This window comes from Oncorhynchus nerka, linkage group LG27, assembly GCF_034236695.1.
Source record: "Oncorhynchus nerka isolate Pitt River linkage group LG27, Oner_Uvic_2.0, whole genome shotgun sequence".
Lineage (NCBI taxonomy): Eukaryota > Metazoa > Chordata > Actinopteri > Salmoniformes > Salmonidae > Oncorhynchus > Oncorhynchus nerka.
In genome coordinates, this window is record NC_088422.1 from 15457838 (window position 1) to 15477927 (window position 20090).

A 20090-nucleotide genomic window follows, 5' to 3' on the forward strand; every position below is an offset into this window, starting at 1 on the left:
ACCTAACACTCACATACAGTAAACTATGGCCGTCCCTTTCTTCCCACAAATAACTCAAATACTTTAAACATTTTCAGTATAGTGGATTTCACGTTCTGTCAGGTAGATCTGAGTGCACTCAACAAACTGCCAGCTTCATTACAGACACCATGCAGGGCCCTGAGGCAGGCTGACTTGTGTCAAGCAAAGGGCTGTCAGACAGTTCTGAGATCTGTTGATGTATTACCAGATGAAAGTATGGCAAGCTCATAAAGCATGTGTAAGGTCTATCCCTATAACTGATTTTGAGTAAATCTGACCTCTATTCAGACCAGACAAAGCAGGAACAACAGAGAAAATGGACAGGCGGAAAGGAGAAGAGAGAGAGTGCGAATCAGAAGAGGCAGAGAGAGAGAAAGAGAGAGAGTTTGGGATTTACAAGGGAGAGTCACTGACATCTATAGAGAGAGATTGTGGGAGGGAGAGAGAAGGGAGTGTTCGAGGAGGCTGTCTTTGGCAGGAGCCACAGGAAATCCAGGTCCTATAAGAGACGGAGGCCAGGGCCTCATCCATCACACACACTCAAGAGGCCCTACCTACCTACTGTCACCAGACACAGTACAGGAGGCCAGGGCATCAGCCATCACACACACTCAGGAGGACCTACCTTGCCGAGCAGCACTGAACCATGGGAAAACAGAAGATATGGTTGGACAAGCTGGCACAGAACTTCCAGATCCGTAACCTGCTGCTACGCCAGGCTCTGGCAGAGTGTCTGGGTACCCTCATCCTGGTGGTAAGAGACCCTCTATCTCTCACCACCTTACTCACATTCTCATTCATAATATGTATAGTCATGTTATCCTCACTCATTTTCCACATCTATAGTCAGGTTATCCTCACTCATTTTCCACATCTATAGTCAGGTTATCCTCACTCATTTTCCACATCTGTAGTCAGGTTATCCTCACTCATTTTCCACATCTATAGTCAGGTTATCCTCACTCATTTTCCACATCTATAGTCAGGTTATCCTCATTTTCCACATCTATAGTCAGGTTATCCTCACTCATTTTCCACATCTATAGTCAGGTTATCCTCACTAATTTTCCACATCTATAGTCAGGTTATCCTCACTAATTTTCCACATCTATAGTCAGGTTATCCTCACTAATTTTCCACATCTATAGTCAGGCTATCCTCAAACATTTTCCACATCTATAGTCAGGCTATCCTCAATCATTTTCCACATCTATAGTCAGGTTATCCTAATTTTCCACATCTATAGTCAGGTTATCCTCACTCAAGCTTTCCTTGGAAGAGTAGACTGCATGTTTTACGTTCATGATTCTTTGCCACAATAAATATTAGTTTGAGCATATTCATACCTGTATCTCCTTGAAATATGACATTGCAGGTTAATTCTGAATTAACAATAACTTGAGTATAGACCATTGTTGTAATGCCAAGATGTGAGAGCGGTGGATACTGGTGGATAAGTTCAGCATGGGTTTACAGGTTGTGCTAGACTTTGCACTTGACTTCAAAGTGACAGGGGTCGGGAATGTGAGACTCATATAGGCAGCTGTTAATCACACTCCTTGAGTCTGTACAAAAATATGCTTGCTCTTGTTGGCAAGAACATGGACACATGATACCAGCATAACGATCCAGGATCCTAAGCTCCCCCAACAACCTCATGCCCTTCTGCTGCCATATTTGAGTTTGGTGTGTGTGTGTGTGTGTGTGTGTGTGTGTGTGTGTGTGTGTGTGTGTGTGTGTGTGTGTGTGTGTGTGTGTGTGTGTGTGTGTGTGTGTGTGTGTGTGTGTGTGTGTGTGTGTGTGTGTGCACGGGCATGTTTGTATATGTATGTTTTTGAATCATATCCATAAACACACATTCACACACACGTGTGTTTGTAAATGTGTGTTTGTAAATCTCTGTGTACTTGACACATATTGTGTCTGCCATATTTGTTCCTTTGTTCCATTTTTCATCATGGTGACATGGGACAAGACTTGTTGATATTGAACACTGAGAAATTGGTAGTCTAGAATTCAACATACTGTACATTGTGTGTAAGATGTATGTCCCTGAGGAGACTAAGCAGTGCTTGACTTGGACTGAAATATGTGTCGTTACTAATGTTTTGGTGCCGTTACTGTTTATATTCCGATGCAGGAACTCCACAATACTCTGGAGCTAATATTTTATAGGAGGTTCAGGATCTCAAGCAGTAGAACATTGGAGAGCATCAATTTAGCATAAAACTATGATATTGTAACAATTTGTTTTTAAAAAGAATATTAGGGATGATTGCTTCTTGTTTGCACTTTTGACCGCTGTTGATTGTTTCCCTCTTAGAGTGGCCTCTTCCTAGAAGGACTCATCCCTCCACATCACTCAGCTTTAATAAAACTGACAGATTAAATCTTCCCTCAGTCATTCACATAAAGGAACCCAGACCCTAGGCCATTGGTCACGTTAAATAAAGAAACAAGACAAATTGAACAACCCCTGCTATTTGTATTGTTATCTGGCTCTAGCAGTCAATGGCCACTGAGCAACTAGCGGACAGTTTAGCGAGTATACAACCTGCGGGTCTCTAGGCAGTTAACTTTCACTATTTGGCTCAGAGAGTTGATGGAGGGATCATTCAGTCTTACTCACAGTTGCAGGCTCTTTCACACACGTTTTAAACAACGTTTTTCTTCACTGCTTAATGTTAATGTATGTTATGGGAGGAAGTATTGGGAGTGACAGCGACAACACAATGGGTGAAACGTGAACACACCAAATGCCCTCCAGGACACAAGTAGACGTCATCTATTGTGCTAACGTCATCAAGTTGTACTAATGACTAAGTAATATAATGAGTGAACAGGTAGGCGTTCTAATGACTGGTTCTCAGGTAGGGAGGAGGAACGAAGGGCAGGGGGCAGGGTTGTTTATCTCTACGTGTATATGTGTGTTTTTCAGTGTGTGTGTTTTTCAATGTGTGTGTGTGTTTTTCAATGTGTGTGTGTGGTTTTCAGTGTGTGTGTGTGTGCGCATTAGATTTGGCATGTGCACAGCTTCACCCCTATATATGGAGAACAGATGTCTGCATTCTTTACAATTGTATTCCTGACTCCAGTTTACACTGAAGAACTAGGAAAAGAGTGAAAATAAACTGAAGTCGTTAATTAGAAGCCTCTGAATGAATGTGGTGTCTCTGGAGTGAAGGGGACCACTTCCATTTCCAGGTGGTCAGTGGGGAGCCGACAGGCACTCTTTGTCTCTGAAGGTCAGCGGGTGACAGTGACTCTATCAGCAGACAGGTCTTTCCTGAGCTCTTACAGGATCACCTGTGTGTGACAGGCGGTTGGACATACAGAACACGTCCTTCAGGCCCCAGCGGTGGTGTGCATGTGCACCGCCCAGGAAACAATACAGTCCTTACATAAACCCAGGAATTGGGGGGAAAAACAGCAATAATTGTTCTCCTTATATTTCAGCTTCATTTCTGAAACAGTCTGTGTGCTCTGCTTTGCTTAAATCCAAGTGGCGGGAGACCACATACTGCCACACAAAACTACGGCTGACCACCCCCAAATCACTATCTTCAAACAATGTTCATAGGAGTGCATAACCGCGGGAAGTAGTTTGGGGAAGAAATGTGCAGAATAAATGTGCTGAGGACGACTATATCGGTCCTCTAATACAGGACTAGTAAAGGCTCAGTGTTATGGTCCTCTATGTCAGTCCTCTAAATACAGGACTAGTAAAGGCCCAATGTTATGGTCCTCTATGTCAGTCCTCTAATACAGGACTAGTAAAGGCTCAGTGTTATGGTCCTCTAAAACAGGACTAGTAAAGGCCCAGTGTTATGGTCCTCTATGTCAGTCCTCTAATAAAGGACTAGTAAAGGCCCAATGTTATGGTCCTCTAATACAGGACTAGTAAAGGCTCAGTGTTATGGTCCTCTAATACAGGACTAGTAAAGGCCCAGTGTTATGGTCCTCTATGTCAGTCCTCTAATACAGGACTAGTAAAGGCCCAGTGTCATGGTCCTCTAATACAGGACTAGTAAAGGCTCAGTGTTATGGTCCTCTAATACAGGACTAGTAAAGGCTCAGTGTTATGGTCCTCTATGTCAGTCCTCTAATACAGGACTAGTAAAGGCCCAGTGTTATGGTCCTCTAATACAGGACTAGTAAAGGCTCAGTGTTATGGTCCTCTAATACAGGACTAGTAAAGGCTCAGTGTAATGGTCCTCTATGTCAGTCCTCTAATACAGGACTAGTAAAGCCTCAGTGTTATGGTCCTCTATGTCAGTCCTCTAATACAGGACTAGTAAAGGCCCAGTGTTATGGTCCTCTATGTCAGTCCTCTAATACAGGACTAGTAAAGGCTCAGTGTTATGGTCCTCTATGTCAGTCCTCTAATACAGGACTAGTAAAGGCTCAGTGTTACCGTCCTCTATGTAGGTCCTCTAATACAGGACTAGTAAAGGCTCAGTATTAACGTCCTCTATGTCAGTCCTCTAATACAGGACTAGTAAAGGCCCAGTGTTATGGTCCTCTATGTCAGTCCTCTAATACAGGATTAGTAAAGGCTCAGTGTTATGGTCCTCTAATACAGGACTAGTAAAGGCCCAGTGTTATGGTCCTCTAATACAGGACTAGTAAAGGCTCAGTGTTATGGTCCTCTATGTAGGTCCTCTAATACAGGACTAGTAAAGGCCCAGTGTTATGGTCCTCTATGTCAGTCCTCTAATACAGGACTAGTAAAGGCTCAGTATTATGGTCCTCTAATACAGGACTAGTAAAGGCTCAGTGTTATGGTCCTCTATGTCAGTCCTCTAATACAGGACTAGTAAAGGCTCAGTGTTATGGTCCTCTAATACAGGACTAGTAAAGGATCAGTGTTATGGTCCTCTATGTCAGTCCTCTAATACAGGACTAGTAAAGCTCAGTGTTATGGTCCTCTATGTCAGTCCTCTAATACAGGACTAGTAAAGGCCCAGTGTTATGGTCCTCTAATACAGGACTAGTAAGGCTCAGTGTTATGGTCCTATATGTCAGTCCTCTAATACAGGACTAGTAAAGGCTCAGTATTATGGTCCTCTAATACAGGACTAGTAAAGGCTCAGTGTTATGGTCCTCTATGTCAGTCCTCTAATACAGGACTAGTAAAGGCCCAGTGTCATGGTCCTCTAATACAGGACTAGTAAAGGCTCAGTGTTATGGTCCTCTAATACAGGACTAGTAAAGCCTCAGTGTTATGGTCCTCTATGTCAGTCCTCTAATACAGGACTAGTAAAGGCCCAGTGTTATGGTCCTCTATGTCAGTCCTCTAATACAGGACTAGTAAAGGCTCAGTGTTACCGTCCTCTATGTAGGTCCTCTAATACAGGACTAGTAAAGGCCCAGTGTTATGGTCCTCTAATACAGGACCAGTAAAGGCTCAGTGTTAGGGTCCTCTATGTAGGTCCTCTAATACAGGACTAGTAAAGGCTCCGTGTTATGGTCCTCTAATACAGGACTAGTAAAGGCTCAGTGTTATGGTCCTCTAATACAGGACTAGTAAAGGCCCAGTGTTTTGGTCCTCTACGTCAGTCCACTAATACAGGACTAGTAAAGGCTCAGTGTTATGGTCCTCTAATACAGGACTAGTAAAGGCTCAGTGTTATGGTCCTCTATGTCAGTCCTCTAATACAGGACTAGTAAAGGCTCAGTATTATGGTCCTCTAAAACAGGACTAGTAAAGGCTCAGTGTTATGGTCCTCTATGTCAGTCCTCTAATACAGGACTAGTAAAGGCTCAGTGTTATGGTCCTCTATGTAGGTCCTCTAATACAGGACTAGTAAAGGCTCAGTGTTATGGTCCTCTATGTCAGTCCTCTAATACAGGACTAGTAAAGGCTCAGTGTTATGGTCCTCTATGTCAGTCCTCTAATACAGGACTAGTAAAGGCTCAGTGTTATGGTCCTATATCTCAGTCCTCTAATACAGCACTTGTAAAGGCTCAGTGTTATGGTCCTCTAATACAGGACTAGTAAAGGCTCAGTGTTATGGTCCTCTATGTCAGTCCTCTAATACAGGACTAGTAAAGGCCCAGTGTTATGGTCCTCTAATACAGGACTAGTAAAGGCTCAGTGTTATGGTCCTCTAATAAAGGACTAGTAAAGGCCCAGTGTTATGGTCCTCTTTGTCAGTCCTCTAATACAGGACTAGTAAAGGCTCAGTGTTATGGTCCTCTATGTCAGTCCTCTAATAGTAGGACTAGTAAAGGACTCAGTGTTACCGTCCTCTATGTAGGTCCTCTAATACAGGACTAGTAAAGGCTCAGTGTTACCGTCCTCTATGTCAGTCCTCTAATACAGGACTAGTAAAGGCCCAGTGTTATGGTCCTCTAATACAGGACTAGTAAAGGCTCAGTGTTATGGTCCTCTAATACAGGACTAGTGAAGGCCCAGTGTTTTGGTCCTCTATGTCAGTCCTCTAATACAGGACTAGTAAAGGCTCAGTGTTATGGTCCTCTAATACAGGACTAGTAAAGGCTCAGTGTTATGGTCCTCTAATACAGGACTAGTAAAGGCCCAGTGTTATGGTCCTCTAATACAGGACTAGTAAAGGCTCAGTGTTATGGTCCTCTAATACAGGACTAGTAAAGGCCCAGTGTTATGGTCCTCTATGTCAGTCCTCTAATACAGGACTAGTAAAGGCTCAGTATTATGGTCCTCTAATACAGGACTAGTAAAGGCTCAGTGTTATGGTCCTCTATGTCAGTCCTCTAATACAGGACTAGTAAAGGCTCAGTGTTATGGTCCTCTAATACAGGACTAGTAAAGGATCAGTGTTATGGTCCTCTATGTCAGTCCTCTAATACAGGACTAGTAAAGGCCCAGTGTTATGGTCCTCTAATACAGGACTAGTAAGGCTCAGTGTTATGGTCCTATATGTCAGTCCTCTAATACAGGACTAGTAAAGGCCTCTAATACAGGACTAGTAAAGGCTCAGTGTTATGGTCCTCTATGTCAGTCCTCTAATACAGGACTAGTAAAGGCTCAGTGTTATGGTCCTCTAATACAGGACTAGTAAAGGCTCAGTGTTATGGTCCTCTATGTCAGTCCTCTAATACAGGACTAGTAAAGGCTCAGTGTTACCGTCCTCTATGTAGGTCCTCTAATACAGGACTAGTAAAGGCCCAGTGTTATGGTCCTCTAATACAGGACCAGTAAAGGCTCAGTGTTAGGTCCTCTATGTCAGGTCCTCTAATACAGGACTAGTAAAGGCTCAGTGTTATGGTCCTCTAATACAGGACTAGTAAATGCTCAGTGTTATGGTCCTCTAATACAGGACTAGTAAAGGCCCAGTGTTTTGGACTCCTCAGTGTTATGGTCCACTAATACAGGACTAGTAAAGGCTCAGTGTTATGGTCCTCTAATACAGGACTAGTAAAGGCTCAGTGTTATGGTCCTCTATGTCAGTCCTCTAATACAGGACTAGTAAAGGCTCAGTATTATGGTCCTCTAAAACAGGACTAGTAAAGGCTCAGTGTTATGGTCCTCTATGTCAGTCCTCTAATACAGGACTAGTAAAGGTTCAGTGTTATGGTCCTCTATGTAGGTCCTCTAATACAGGACTAGTAAAGGCTCAGTGTTATGGTCCTCTATGTCAGTCCTCTAATACAGGACTAGTAAAGGCTCAGTGTTATGGTCCTCTATGTCAGTCCTCTAATACAGGACTAGTAAAGGCTCAGTGTTATGGTCCTATATGTCAGTCCTCTAATACAGCACTTGTAAAGGCTCAGTGTTATGGTCCTCTAATACAGGACTAGTAAAGGCTCAGTGTTATGGTCCTCTATGTCAGTCCTCTAATACAGGACTAGTAAAGGCCCAGTGTTATGGTCCTCTAATACAGGACTAGTAAAGGCTCAGTGTTATGGTCCTCTAATACAGGACTAGTAAAGGCCCAGTGTTATGGTCCTCTTTGTCAGTCCTCTAATACAGGACTAGTAAAGGCTCAGTGTTATGGTCCTCTATGTCAGTCCTCTAATACAGGACTAGTAAAGGCTCAGTGTTACCGTCCTCTATGTAGGTCCTCTAATACAGGACTAGTAAAGGCTCAGTGTTACCGTCCTCTATGTCAGTCCTCTAATACAGGACTAGTAAAGGCCCAGTGTTATGGTCCTCTAATACAGGACTAGTAAAGGCCCAGTGTTATGGTCCTCTAATACAGGACTAGTAAAGGCTCAGTGTTATGGTCCTCTAATACAGGACTAGTGAAGGCCCAGTGTTTTGGTCCTCTATGTCAGTCCTCTAATACAGGACTAGTAAAGGCTCAGTGTTATGGTCCTCTAATACAGGACTAGTAAAGGCTCAGTGTTATGGTCCTCTATGTCAGTCCTCTAATACAGGACTAGTAAAGGCTCAGTGTTATGGTCCTCTATGTCAGTCCTCTAATACAGGACTAGTAAAGGCTCAGTGTTATGGTCCTCTAATACAGGACTAGTAAAGGCTCAGTGTTATGGTCCTCTATGTCAGTCCTCTAATACAGGACTAGTAAAGGCTCAGTGTTACCGTCCTCTATGTAGGTCCTCTAATACAGGACTAGTAAAGGCCCAGTGTTATGGTCCTCTAATACAGGACTAGTAAAGGCTCAGTGTTAGGGTCCTCTATGTAGGTCCTCTAATACAGGACTAGTAAAGGCCCCGTGTTATGGTCCTCTAATACAGGACTAGTAAAGGCTCAGTGTTATGGTCCTCTAATACAGGACTAGTAAAGGCCCAGTGTTTTGGTCCTCTATGTCAGTCCTCTAATACAGGACTAGTAAAGGCTCAGTGTTATGGTCCTCTAATACAGGACTAGTAAAGGCCCAGTGTTATGGTCCTCTAATACAGGACTAGTAAAGGCTCAGTGTTATGGTCCTCTATGTAGGTCCTCTAATACAGGACTAGTAAAGGCTCAGTGTTATGGTCCTCTAAAACAGGACTAGTAAAGGCCCAGTGTTATGGTCCTATGGACTAGTAAAGGAAACTCCTCTAATACAGGACTAGTAAAGGCTCAGTGTTATGGTCCTCTAATACAGGACTAGTAAAGGCTCAGTGTTATGGTCCTATATATCAGTCCTCTAATACAGGACTAGTAAAGGCCCAGTGTTATGGTCCTCTATGTAGGTCCTCTAATTCAGGACTAGTAAAGGCTCAGTGTTATGGTCCTATATGTCAGTCCTCTAATACAGGACTAGTAAAGGCCCAGTGTTATGGTCCTCTAATACAGGACTAGTAAAGGCTCAGTGTTATGGTCCTCTAATACAGGACTAGTCCTCAGTGTTATGGTCCCTCTAATACAGGACTAGTAAAGGCCCAGTGTTATGGTCCCTCTAATACAGGACTAGTAAAGGCCCAGTGTTATGGTCCTCTATGTCAGTCCTCTAATACAGGACTAGTAAAGGCTCATTGTTATGGTCCTCTATGTAGGTCCTCTAATACAGGACTAGTAAAGGCTCAGTGTTATGGTCCTCTAATACAGGACTAGTAAAGGCTCAGTGTTATGGTCCTCTATGTCAGTCCTCTAATACAGGACTAGTAAAGCTCAGTGTTATGGTCCTCTATGTCAGTCCTCTAATACAGGACTAGTAAAGGCTCAGTGTTATGGTCCTCTAATAGAGGACTAGTAAAGGCTCAGTGTTATGGTCCTCTATGTCAGTCCTCTAATACAGGACTAGTAAAGGCTCAGTGTTATGGTCCTCTATGTCAGTCCTCTAATACAGGACTAGTAAAGGCTCAGTGTTATGGTCCTCTAATACAGGACTAGTAAAGGCTCAGTGTTATGGTCCTCTATGTCAGTCCTCTAATACAGGACTAGTAAAGGCTCAGTGTTATGGTCCTGTATGTCAGTCCTCTAATACAGGACTAGTAAAGGCCCAGTGTTATGGTCCTCTAATACACGACTAGTAAAGGCTCAGTGTTATGGTCCTCTATGTCAGTCCTCTAATACAGGACTAGTAAAGGCTCAGTATTATGGTCCTCTAAAACAGGACTAGTAAAGGCTCAGTGTTATGGTCCTCTATGTCAGTCCTCTAATACAGGACTAGTAAAGGTTCAGTGTTATGGTCCTCTATGTAGGTCCTCTAATACAGGACTAGTAAAGGCTCAGTGTTATGGTCCTCTATGTCAGTCCTCTAATACAGCACTAGTAAAGGCTCAGTGTTATGGTCCTCTAATACAGGACTCAGTCCTCTAAATACAGGACTAGTAAAGGCTCAGTGTTATGGTCCTCTATGTCAGTCCTCTAATACAGGACTAGTAAAGGACTAGTAAAGGCTCAGTGTTACCGTCCTCTATGTAGGTCCTCTAATACAGGACTAGTAAAGGCTCAGTGTTACCGTCCTCTATGTCAGTCCTCTAATACAGGACTAGTAAAGGCCCAGTGTTATGGTCCTCTAATACAGGACTAGTAAAGGCCCAGTGTTATGGTCCTCTAATACAGGACTAGTAAAGGCTCAGTGTTATGGTCCTCTAATACAGGACTAGTGAAGGCCCAGTGTTTTGGTCCTCTATGTCAGTCCTCTAATACAGGACTAGTAAAGGCTCAGTGTTATGGTCCTCTAATACAGGACTAGTAAAGGCTCAGTGTTATGGTCCTATATGTCAGTCCTCTAATACAGGACTAGTAAAGGCTCAGTGTTATGGTCCTCTATGTCAGTCTTCTAATACAGGACTAGTAAAGGCTCAGTGTTATGGTCTTGTATGTCAGTCCTCTAATACAGGACTAGTAAAGGCCCAGTGTTATGGTCCTCTAATACAGGACTAGTAAAGGCTCAGTGTTATGGTCCTATATGTCAGTCCTCTAATACAGGACTAGTAAAGGCCCAGTGTTATGGTCCTCTATGTAGGTCCTCTAATACAGGACTAGTAAAGGCTCAGTGTTATGGTCCTATATGTCAGTCCTCTAATACAGGACTAGTAAAGGCTCAGTGTTATGGTCCTCTAATACAGGACTAGTAAAGGCTCAGTGTTATGGTCCTCTATGTCAGTCCTCTAATACAGGACTAGTAAAGGCTCAGTGTTATGGTCCTCTATGTCAGTCCTCTAATACAGGACTAGTAAAGGCTCAGTGTTATGGTCCTCTAATACAGGACTAGTAAAGGCCCAGTGTTATGGTCCTCTATGTCAGTCCTCTAATACAGGACTAGTAAAGGCTCATTGTTATGGTCCTCTATGTAGGTCCTCTAATACAGGACTAGTAAAGGCTCAGTGTTATGGTCCTCTAATACAGGACTAGTAAAGGCTCAGTGTTATGGTCCTCTATGTCAGTCCTCTAATACAGGACTAGTAAAGGCTCAGTGTTATGGTCCTATATGTCAGTCCTCTAATACAGGACTAGTAAAGGCCCAGTGTTATGGTCCTCTAATACAGGACTAGTAAAGGCTCAGTGTTATGGTCCTCTATGTCAGTCCTCTAATACAGGACTAGTAAATGCTCAGTGTTATGGTCCTCTATGTAGGTCCTCTAATACAGGACTAGTAAAGGCTCAGTGTTATGGTCCTCTATGTCAGTCCTCTAATACAGGACTAGTAAAGGCTCAGTGTCATGGTCCTCTATGTCAGTCCTCTAATACAGGACTAGTAAAGGCCCAGTGTTATGGTCCTCTAAAACAGGACTAGTAAAGGCCCAGTGTAATGGTCCTCTATGTAGGTCCTCTAATACAGGACTAGTAAAGGCTCAGTGTTATGGTCCTCTAATACAGGACTAGTGAAGGCTCAGTGTTATGGTCCTCTAATACAGGACTAGTAAAGGCTCAGTGTTATGGTCCTCTAATACAGGACTAGTAAAGGCTCAGTGTTATGGTCCTCTAATACAGGACTAGTAAAGGCTCAGTGTTATGGTCCTCTAATACAGGACTAGTAAAGGCTCAGTGCACTACATTTGTGATTTTTTTTTAAACATTAAAAAAACATTTGTAACTTGAATCTGATCATTATCTGTTCAAAACAGTTAAGCTGATAATACAAGTGGAATATAAAAATACTTGCTTGATATGTTTTCCAGTTTCTTGAAATACTTTGCAAATGCAACTTATTTATATGTGAAAACTGAAATGGTCAATTCATTATTTTTCCACTTTAGCAGACGCTCTGATCCACAGCAACTTACAGTAGTGACCGTATGCATTTTCATACGGGTCGCCTCTTGGGAATCAAACCCACAACCCTATCATTGCAAGCACCATACTCTACTAACTGAGCCACATCATCACATACCACTTGATGTCTCAATGTACTCAATTACTGTATTGTACATTGTTTTTCTTCATGGTGATGGAAAGTCTACAGGTACAAACCTAGATGACCAGCCTATATACAATACTTTCATGTAAATGTACAGTGGTTTGTAAGGATGGTCAATTAATACTGCACAAAAAGTGGTTGTTTTCCATGTTATTTTATCTAGAAAAACATTTAATTTGATGCAGATGTTTTGTGTCTTTGTCCATGACTTTGCACTTTTGGATTTAATTGTTTAGGACAGGGTTTTGTTCTTGCTGGATTCCAGTAGAATGACAATCGCAGAGAAGGGGACAGGGAAACAACTCTCACAATTCCAACTATTGAATCCTGCTAGATATACTGTTCCTAATTTTACAACTACCTTTTTTTGGCAAGGCAGTGATGCTGTTTTTTTTTTGTTGCCTGCTCTACAGAGGTCTTAGAGATATTAGTCCCCGAATACCAGTAAAGGCCCAGTGCACTACTTTTGTAAAATAATGTTGTAAAAAATAAATATTTACTTTTTTTTTTATTACTATTTTTTTGGGGGGGGGATTTTTCAGGTTGTGCTGCAGCACCCTCAGCACTCCTACTTCCTGTGGCTATGTAGGAGTGGCTCTGTGATGGAAAGAGTATGGTGACTTCTTCAAACTTCACCTGTCCTTTTGTCCAATAAACATTTTTCATGTATAGTGATGTTTGAAAAGACTGACGCCATCTAAAGCTATCTGAGGTTTCCTGTCTATGTGACTCTACCACCCTCAAACCCTCCCTACCTCCCTCCCTCCCAACCTCCAGTGCTGTTGGCTAAAAGGGATACGTGGGTGACCAGGTCTATCGCTAAACATAATGTTGCTGTATGAGGACACAGCATAAACTACATGACATTCTGGTGAGTGATTGCGTAATGCAGTCATGCAATGTCATGGCGTAATGCTGTCATGACTTGCTGTCGCTATCACCAACAAGCCATTTAGACAGCTGTGATTTAGGTTATTCATTCTGTTAAATGCTGTCTTTTTGAGTCATTGCTCACTGTGTCATGAAACTTCAAACGATTCCGAGAATAACCTTTTGGTGTAATTTGATCTGGCTAATTCAGTCGACTCTTTGGCACCATACTGACATGTTATCAGATGCCACTGACATTTGACTACATGTCTAAAGATGGTATCCCTGAAGTATTTTTCCACCGAGTTGGAAGCATGAGGCCCTCTGGTCTCATCGGGAGTTTAGACTGGGCTCAGTGATGTTGAACCTCTGCTAGACGCCAAGACCTTTATCGAGAGCTATGGTTCCTCGCAACTAACCTCAACGTATGTGCCCTGCTGGTCTCAGTGGAATGCATTCACTCCAGGGGGCCTTGCGACTGGATCCCATTTCAATCTTTAAGGTGTCCAGTTTCACTTACAGCGATTGCACACTGCTTCTGACCTGTGCTGACCTTCAGGGATGACAAATCTAGGATATCCGTTTGAACACTGAACAAAAATATACATTTTTTACTGAGTTACAGTTAAATCAGTCAATTTAAATAAATTAATTAGTCCCTAATCTATGGATTTCACATGACTGGGCAGGGACACAGCCATGGATTGGCCTGGAAGGGGATAGACCCACCCATTTGGGAGCTAGGTCCAACCAGTGGGGAGCCATGCCCAGCCAATCAGAATACGTTTTTCCCCCCTCTCAGACGGATGTAGAGGTCCTTGGCTGGTGTGGTTACACGTGGTCTGCGGTTGTGAGGCCGGTTGGATATACTGCCAAATTCTCTAAAATAACTTTGGTGGTGGCTTATTAACATTCAATTATCTTGCAACAGCTCTGTTGGACATTCCTGCTGTCAGCATGCCAATGCCACACTCCCTCAAAACTTGAGATATCTGTGGCATTGTGTTGTCACAAAACTGCACATTTTAGAGTGGCCTTTTATTGTCTCCAGCACAAGGTGCACCTGTGTAATGATCATGCTGTTTAATCAGCTTCTTGATATGCCACACCTGTCAGGTGGATGTATTATCTTGTCAAAGGAGAAACGCTCACTAACAGGGATGTAAACAAATTTGTTCTCCAAATTTGAGAGAAATTATCTTTTTGTGCATGGGATCCTTTATTTCAGAAGAAAATGGAACCAACACTTTACATGTTGAGTTTATATTTTTGTTCAGTATATATCATTTATAATTACAAAGCCATTTGATGCACAAAGCTTGAGTGACTATTGCAGTGTGTTAACATTGCAAGGTGTATGTTTGGCTGTGCTCTGGAATTACACACCTAGCGATGTTGGCGCTCAATTTTTGTTGGTACTCATGTTATACTTTTCGTCTCTCCCCTCTCTTGACAGATGTTTGGTTGTGGTGCGGTGGCTCAGCTGGTGCTTAGTGGAGGATCTCATGGCATGTTCCTCACCGTGAACTTTGCTTTCGGCTTCGCTGCCACCCTAGGGATCCTGGTCTGTGGCCAAGTATCAGGTACGCACATCATATGACTAGGTCATCCAGAAGGCGAGGTCAGTACAGGTGCATCAAAGCTGGGACCGAGAGACTGAAAAACAGCTTCTATCTCAAGGCCATCAGACTGTTAAACAGCCACCACTAACATTGAGTGGCTGCTGCCAACACACTGTCATTGACACTGACCCAACTCCAGCCACTTTAATAATGGGAAATGATGTAAATATATCACTAGCCACTTTAAACAATGCTACCTTATATAATGTTACTTACCCTACATTATTCATCTCATATGCATACGTATATACTGTACTCTACATCATCGACTGCATCCTTATGTAATACATGTATCACTAGCCACTTTAACTATGCCACTTTGTTTACTTTGTCTACATACTCATCTCATATGTATATACTGTACTCGATACCATCTACTGTATGCTGCTCTGTACCATCACTCATTCATATATCCTTATGTACATATTCCTTATCCCCTTACACTGTGTATAAGACAGTAGTTTTGGAATTGTTAGTTAGATTACTTGTTGGTTATCACTGCATTGTCGGAACTAGAAGCACAAGCATTTCGCTACACTCGCATTAACATCTGCTAACCATGTGTATGTGACAAATAAAATTTGATTTGATTTGATTTGTATAGGTTCTCCTTGAACAGATTTGTTCCCATGAGTTGTTCTAAGGCTCAACCTATAATAGTCATGTGTTCTTCTGCCTGAAAAATGACTGTGTTGCAGTGTTGGAAAGGTACTTCCTTTTGGAGAGAAGCCGTCCTGCTTTAATGTTAACAATCTCTCAACGTGTGTTATTCCCAGGAGGCCATCTAAACCCGGCGGTGACCTTTGCCCTCTGCCTGCTTGGGAGAGAACGCTGGAGAAAGTTCCCAATGTACTTTGCCTTCCAGACACTGGGCGCTTTCCTGGGCTCCGGGATCATCTTTGGTCTGTACTTTGGTGAGTCCTCTGACATGTCCAGGGATGGAACTGATGCATCCATTGGACGAATCAGTGTATAGTGTAACACCTTTTTAAAGTTGATGTTATCTCATGATGTTTGTCTGTGTGTAATCTCCTCACAGACGCTCTGTGGGGCTTTGCTGGAAAGCTCATCGTTACCGGGCCCAACGCCACCGCTGGCATCTTCGCCACCTACCCTGGCGAACATCTCAACCTGCTCAATGGCTTCTTTGACCAGGTTAGCATCTTCCTTCTGCATACACCCCCCAAACTGATTAGGTCAGGGAACAGAACTACTAGTATATTGGGAATTCTCCATGTTAATGGAAGTGTCTCTATCTCAGGTGATTGGCACGGCAGCGTTAGTCGTGTGTATCCTGGCCATCGTAGACCCCTACAACAACCCCATCCCCCAGGGCCTGGAGGCCTTCACGGTGGGCTTCGTGGTGCTGGTCATTGGCCTGTCCATGGGCTTCAACTCCGGCTACGCCGTCAATCCTGCCAGGGACCTGGGGCCTCGTCTCTTCACCTCCCTGGCAGGCTGGGGCACCGAGGTCTTCACGTGAGTCCTCCCACAATCCTGTACACCTTTCTGCATTATTCTAGTTACCTCCTCATCTCTCTGCTTGTCTTCACACCTCTTCTTATGTATCCTAGCACTATACGTCTACCCCTTTGTTGAATGTCCTGGTTCGGGCTTTGTGCATTATTGATATGCAGATGAGACAAAATGGGAGATGGTAATGATGGAACAAACAGCTAAAAGCAGAGGATGCCAAGATTAAGAATATATCTTTCTCCGGTATCTTGTGTAATCCATGTCTTTGCTTCTCTCTCTCTCTCTCTCTCTCTCTCTCTCTCTCTCTCTCTGGTCCTCACAGTGCCGGTAGGTGCTGGTTCCTGGTGCCCATCTTTGCCCCGTTTATAGGCTCCACCTTCGGGGTGATAGTCTATCAGCTGATGGTGGGCTACCATCAAGAGGGAGAGGCTCGCGACAAGAAGAGGAGGGAGGATGAGGAGAAAGAGGAAGTCAGAGTCAGACTCACTAATATCACCAAAAAGGATGCCCTAAAGGAAGAGATGGTATGAGTCTCTTAACCTACCACTCTCCAGCAGCCTTCACTCCCCACCACTACCACCACTACTACTACCACTACTACTACCACCACCACCACCACTAATACCACCACCACCACCACTACTACCACCATCACCACAACCACCACCACTACTACCATCACCACCACCACCAACACCAACACTACTACCATCACCACCACCACTACTACTACCACCACCCCCACCACCACTACTACCTACCACCATCACCACCACCACCACCACTACTACTACCATCACCACCACTACTACTACCACCATCACCACCACTACTACCACCATCACCACCACCACCACTACCAACCCCACCACTACAAGCATCCTGTACCCCTAAAGCGAGTCCCAGTGGGGGGTACGGTCTCCTGGAGGGCCGGTGGGTCCCTCACCATCCTTGACTCTGACAGCTGTGTGTCTGTAAGGAGACAAATACAGCACACACATACACAATGGACCGCAGTCTTTTCCATAGCATTAGCATCGCTCCAGTATATTTAGCTCTAGGCTTCCTTTGTCTTACATTGCAGCTTAATTGTGTCCTTAAGTAAAAAGGGTGAATGTCATGACTCAAACAGAATTATATTAATTCAAAACGTTTAGAAGCAATGGAAGTTTATATCCTAATATCTTTAGGGCTACTGTTTGAAATGTTTTATATGTTTTATACTGATTGTATGTGTCTCAGAGGAGGCTGGTGGGAGGAGCTATAGGAGGATGGCCTATTGTAATGGCTGGAATGGAATTAATGGAACGATATCCAACACATCAAACATATGAAAACTACATGTAGTTGACTCCCTTCCATTAATTCCATTCCAGCCATTACAATGAGCCCGTTCGTCTATTGCTCCTCCCACCAGCCTCCTCTGATGTGCCACGACCAGAGTACTGGAATTTCTAAAATGTCAATGTCAACATTCCTCTCACAAGGAAATGCCTGCTTTTTCTTGTTACGGAAATTGAACGAATACCTTCAAACAGTGAACGTAGGTTGAATTTAACCAGATGTTTTCCTGGTCAGAGGAAAGAGAACACCTCTCTATGGGATAGGTAGTGTGATAATGACTTTTGATTAATGCTCGTTATGTCATTACATGTAATACAGACTGTATACTGTCTATCTGTTGGCAAGGCAACAAGACTACAAGCAGAAAACAATCCGTTCTGTATATCTTATTGTTCAGAGAGTTAACAACTAGCTAGCTATGAAGTGTTCAAGCACTATACTTTGATTGTTTCATGGCAACACAGCGTTCTGACTTCTCATTGGAGTGATGAAAACCACTGTTCTTCTTTCCTTCATCAGCTCTTAGGTTTCTCACCATATGAAAACATGATGAAAACCACTGTTCTTCTTTCCTTCATCAGCTCTTAGGTTTCTCACCATACGAAAACATGATGAAAACCACTGTTCTTCTTTCCTTCATCAGCTCTTAGGTTTCTCACCATATGAAAACATTTGAGATTCATTGATTTGATTCATTTTCATTGGGTTTGATTGCCAACACTTTTTGCTTGTAAATATATGCAGTATTTAAACCTGTCAATAAAACCACTGCCATATGTGCCTTGTGTCAGTAACACGTTGCTAGGGTTCTAATCCCTGTGCCCTAAGGCCTTTGGTATATTGTTAGTTGGGTCAGGAGTATTTTTTTGTACTATCATTATAATAAAGTTATGTTATGGTTTAAATGTGGTTCATGATATGAGGTTTCATGTTTTGTCCTGTTCTCTTCTCCTTCTCCACACACTCATGCACACACTCATGCACACACTCATGCACACCCACCCTTGTACTTAAAAAAAATGGCCACAACCTCCCCCCTAATTCAATTAACTCAACAACAAAAATTAACAACCACAAATAACTATAACTGTAGCGATACTGTGTTTATAAATGTGGATATCAATTTTGCCCCAGCATGGTTTTGTGGTAGAGTCCATGCCAAGCAGGGCTAAAGGCCAGAAGGTTGCGGGTTCACAGACCACCATGGACGAGCTCACTCTCCCTGCCTGTTTCAGTACACTACGTAGTCATTTGCATATACCCTGCCCATTTCTCTCCCCCATATCCCAATTTGTGCCACCCATGAGTGAGAAACCTAGGCTCCCAAAACACACAAATAATCAATACTCACATGGACTGTCATGGCTAATGACCACCGTGGAGAGGATGGCTGTTCTAGGGTGGAAGTTTGTCATTGGGTTAGCTGAAACTTTGAAATTGATGATTCAAGAGGAACAACAAAACTGTCCCAGAGTTTTAGCCAGCACCACCCTCGTGCCCCTTTTAAAATATTAAGGTATTTTTTCCTGAGTTTTAATCATCAAATCAATAATCATCAAAACATCAAATCCAATCACATTTTTTTAATCAAATGTTATTGGTCACATACACACATTTAGCAGATGTTTTTGCAGGTGTAGTGAAATGCTTGTCCCCCTAGCTCCAACAGTGCAGTAATATTTAACAATTCACGCTATTATTGGTTCATCACTTTTATCAATTTTGTAAATGTTTTTTTTTTTACTGTTTTTTTATCCATAACATTTTAAGTGGATCTAACAAGTTTCATGCCTTTTAACACATTATCATGTTATTATTGTGTTATTTCATGTCATAACTTTTATCCACTTTTAAACAGCTGCTTTTACTCCCACTGGTATTTGATTTGTATCCCCTTATGGAGAAGCACAGGGTCTGCCAGCTTTAAAGAAAATGCATACACAAAAATAGGTGCTTAAACCTAAAAGGGTTCTTTGGCTGTCCTCATAGGAGAACCCTTTGAAGTAACCTTTTTGGTTCCAAGTAGAACCCTTTTAATTCCAGGTAGAACCCTTTTGGTTTCCATGTAGAACCCTTTCCAAAGAGAGGGTTCTACCTGGAACCATAAAGGCTTCTACCAATAACCAAAAAGGGTTCTCCTATGAGGACAGCCGAAGAACCCTTTCGGAACACTTGTGTGTACGTACCTGGAGTGAACTTTTAATACATGCATACCGACCCAGAGTGGATTCTCAATCATATTAATTTAAAACATGCATACCGACCCAGAGTGGATTCTCAATCATATTAATTTAATACATGCATACCTACCTGCAGTGACTTATTAGAAAAATATATACGTATATATATATATATATATATATATATATATATATATATATATATTAAAACATGCATACTTAGTCAGAAAAGCTTTAAACAGGAAAACCTACACCAATACTTACCCGAATTCTGACCTGCGTTCCGAACCGCTGTGTACCCGCTGTGTTGCTGCTCGGGAGAAGACATGTGTGTAATCCTG

At 42.7% G+C, this 20090-nt stretch overlaps 1 protein-coding gene across 1 annotated transcript; it reads left to right on the forward strand.

The window, feature by feature from the left end:
* The first annotated feature begins 534 nt into the window (after positions 1 to 534).
* On the forward strand, positions 535 to 18478 carry aqp3a (aquaporin 3a). Its single transcript, XM_029637204.2, has 6 exons — positions 535 to 775; positions 14584 to 14710; positions 15526 to 15663; positions 15789 to 15904; positions 16011 to 16228; positions 16548 to 18478. The coding sequence occupies exons 1-6, from the start codon at positions 668 to 670 to the stop codon at positions 16753 to 16755; spliced, it is 915 nt and encodes a 304-aa protein (XP_029493064.1). The 5' UTR covers positions 535 to 667; the 3' UTR covers positions 16756 to 18478.
* Positions 18479 to 20090: the final 1612 nt, after the last annotated feature.